Here is an 830-nt window from a genome sequence, read left to right on the forward strand (position 1 = left end):
AAAAAGCCAGCCAAGACGATGTGGGTAAGCTTTCAGCCATCAGCAAAGCTGGGATAAGATAGAATACCTCCAGGCATAACATTTTGTTTTGTTTGTCAGCGTTGGACTGTTTTCTGTGACTCTACCACTTTCCTTTGCCTTAAGCCAAAAGAACAAGCAGATACTTCTGTTTCTAAGCAAATTAAATAAAACAGATTTATCTCTATGGAAAAGGATAAGTTCTCAGTGTTTTTTCTTCTCTATGTCTCAAAGCTTCTCTTTGCCGCTGCACCCCTGAGGTTCCTGAGCATACCGTACGCTTCCATGCTATTCCTTGCCTACTGCTGCACAGGCAGCCCCAGCGCGTCCCACAGCCCCTCCGCTGAGGCGATCTTTGCTTTGTTTTCATTACTGAAATGTAAATGTGACTCTCACCAGGCTCTTTAGGACTATATCAGCTAAACAGAGATACTCATAGTGCTTTATTGTTAACAGTGAGTGAAGCCACAAGAAGCTCAGTACTCCTGGATGGTTGAAATCTTGACGAGCAGCATCAGTCAAGCAGCGCAGCAGGAGCCATGTCTCTGCCCTTCCGAAAAGAGTTGGAGAAATACAAGAATATCAATGAAGATGAAATACTCAGCAAACTCTCGGAGGATGAACTGAAGCAGCTAGAGCATGTTCTTGATGACCTCGATCCTGAGGTTAGTAATGGGGACCGGGAGGTCATAGTTCAAGAGCTGCCTGTTATAAATGCCACATACAGGAGCACTTTACGTTTGTATTCTGTTACAGTACAGACAGTGTACCTGTGAGGATGAGCAGCTCAGCCAGGGACATTTTGGTTTTAT

At 44.5% G+C, this 830-nt stretch overlaps 1 protein-coding gene across 2 annotated transcripts in view; it reads left to right on the forward strand.

The window, feature by feature from the left end:
• The first annotated feature begins 475 nt into the window (after positions 1 to 475).
• Positions 476 to 830, forward strand: part of TMOD2 (tropomodulin 2 (neuronal)) — a 21,304-nt gene continuing 20,949 nt past the window's right edge. For both annotated transcript variants that reach the window (XM_010074469.1, XM_010074470.1), the window contains exon 1: positions 476 to 683. In XM_010074469.1, the coding sequence (XP_010072771.1) occupies positions 558 to 683 (126 nt within the window). In that variant the 5' untranslated portion in view covers positions 476 to 557. The remainder of the gene's footprint in view (positions 684 to 830) is intronic.

This window comes from Pterocles gutturalis, unplaced genomic scaffold (genome assembly GCF_000699245.1).
Source record: "Pterocles gutturalis isolate BGI_N339 unplaced genomic scaffold, ASM69924v1 scaffold19412, whole genome shotgun sequence".
NCBI lineage: Eukaryota > Metazoa > Chordata > Aves > Pterocliformes > Pteroclidae > Pterocles > Pterocles gutturalis.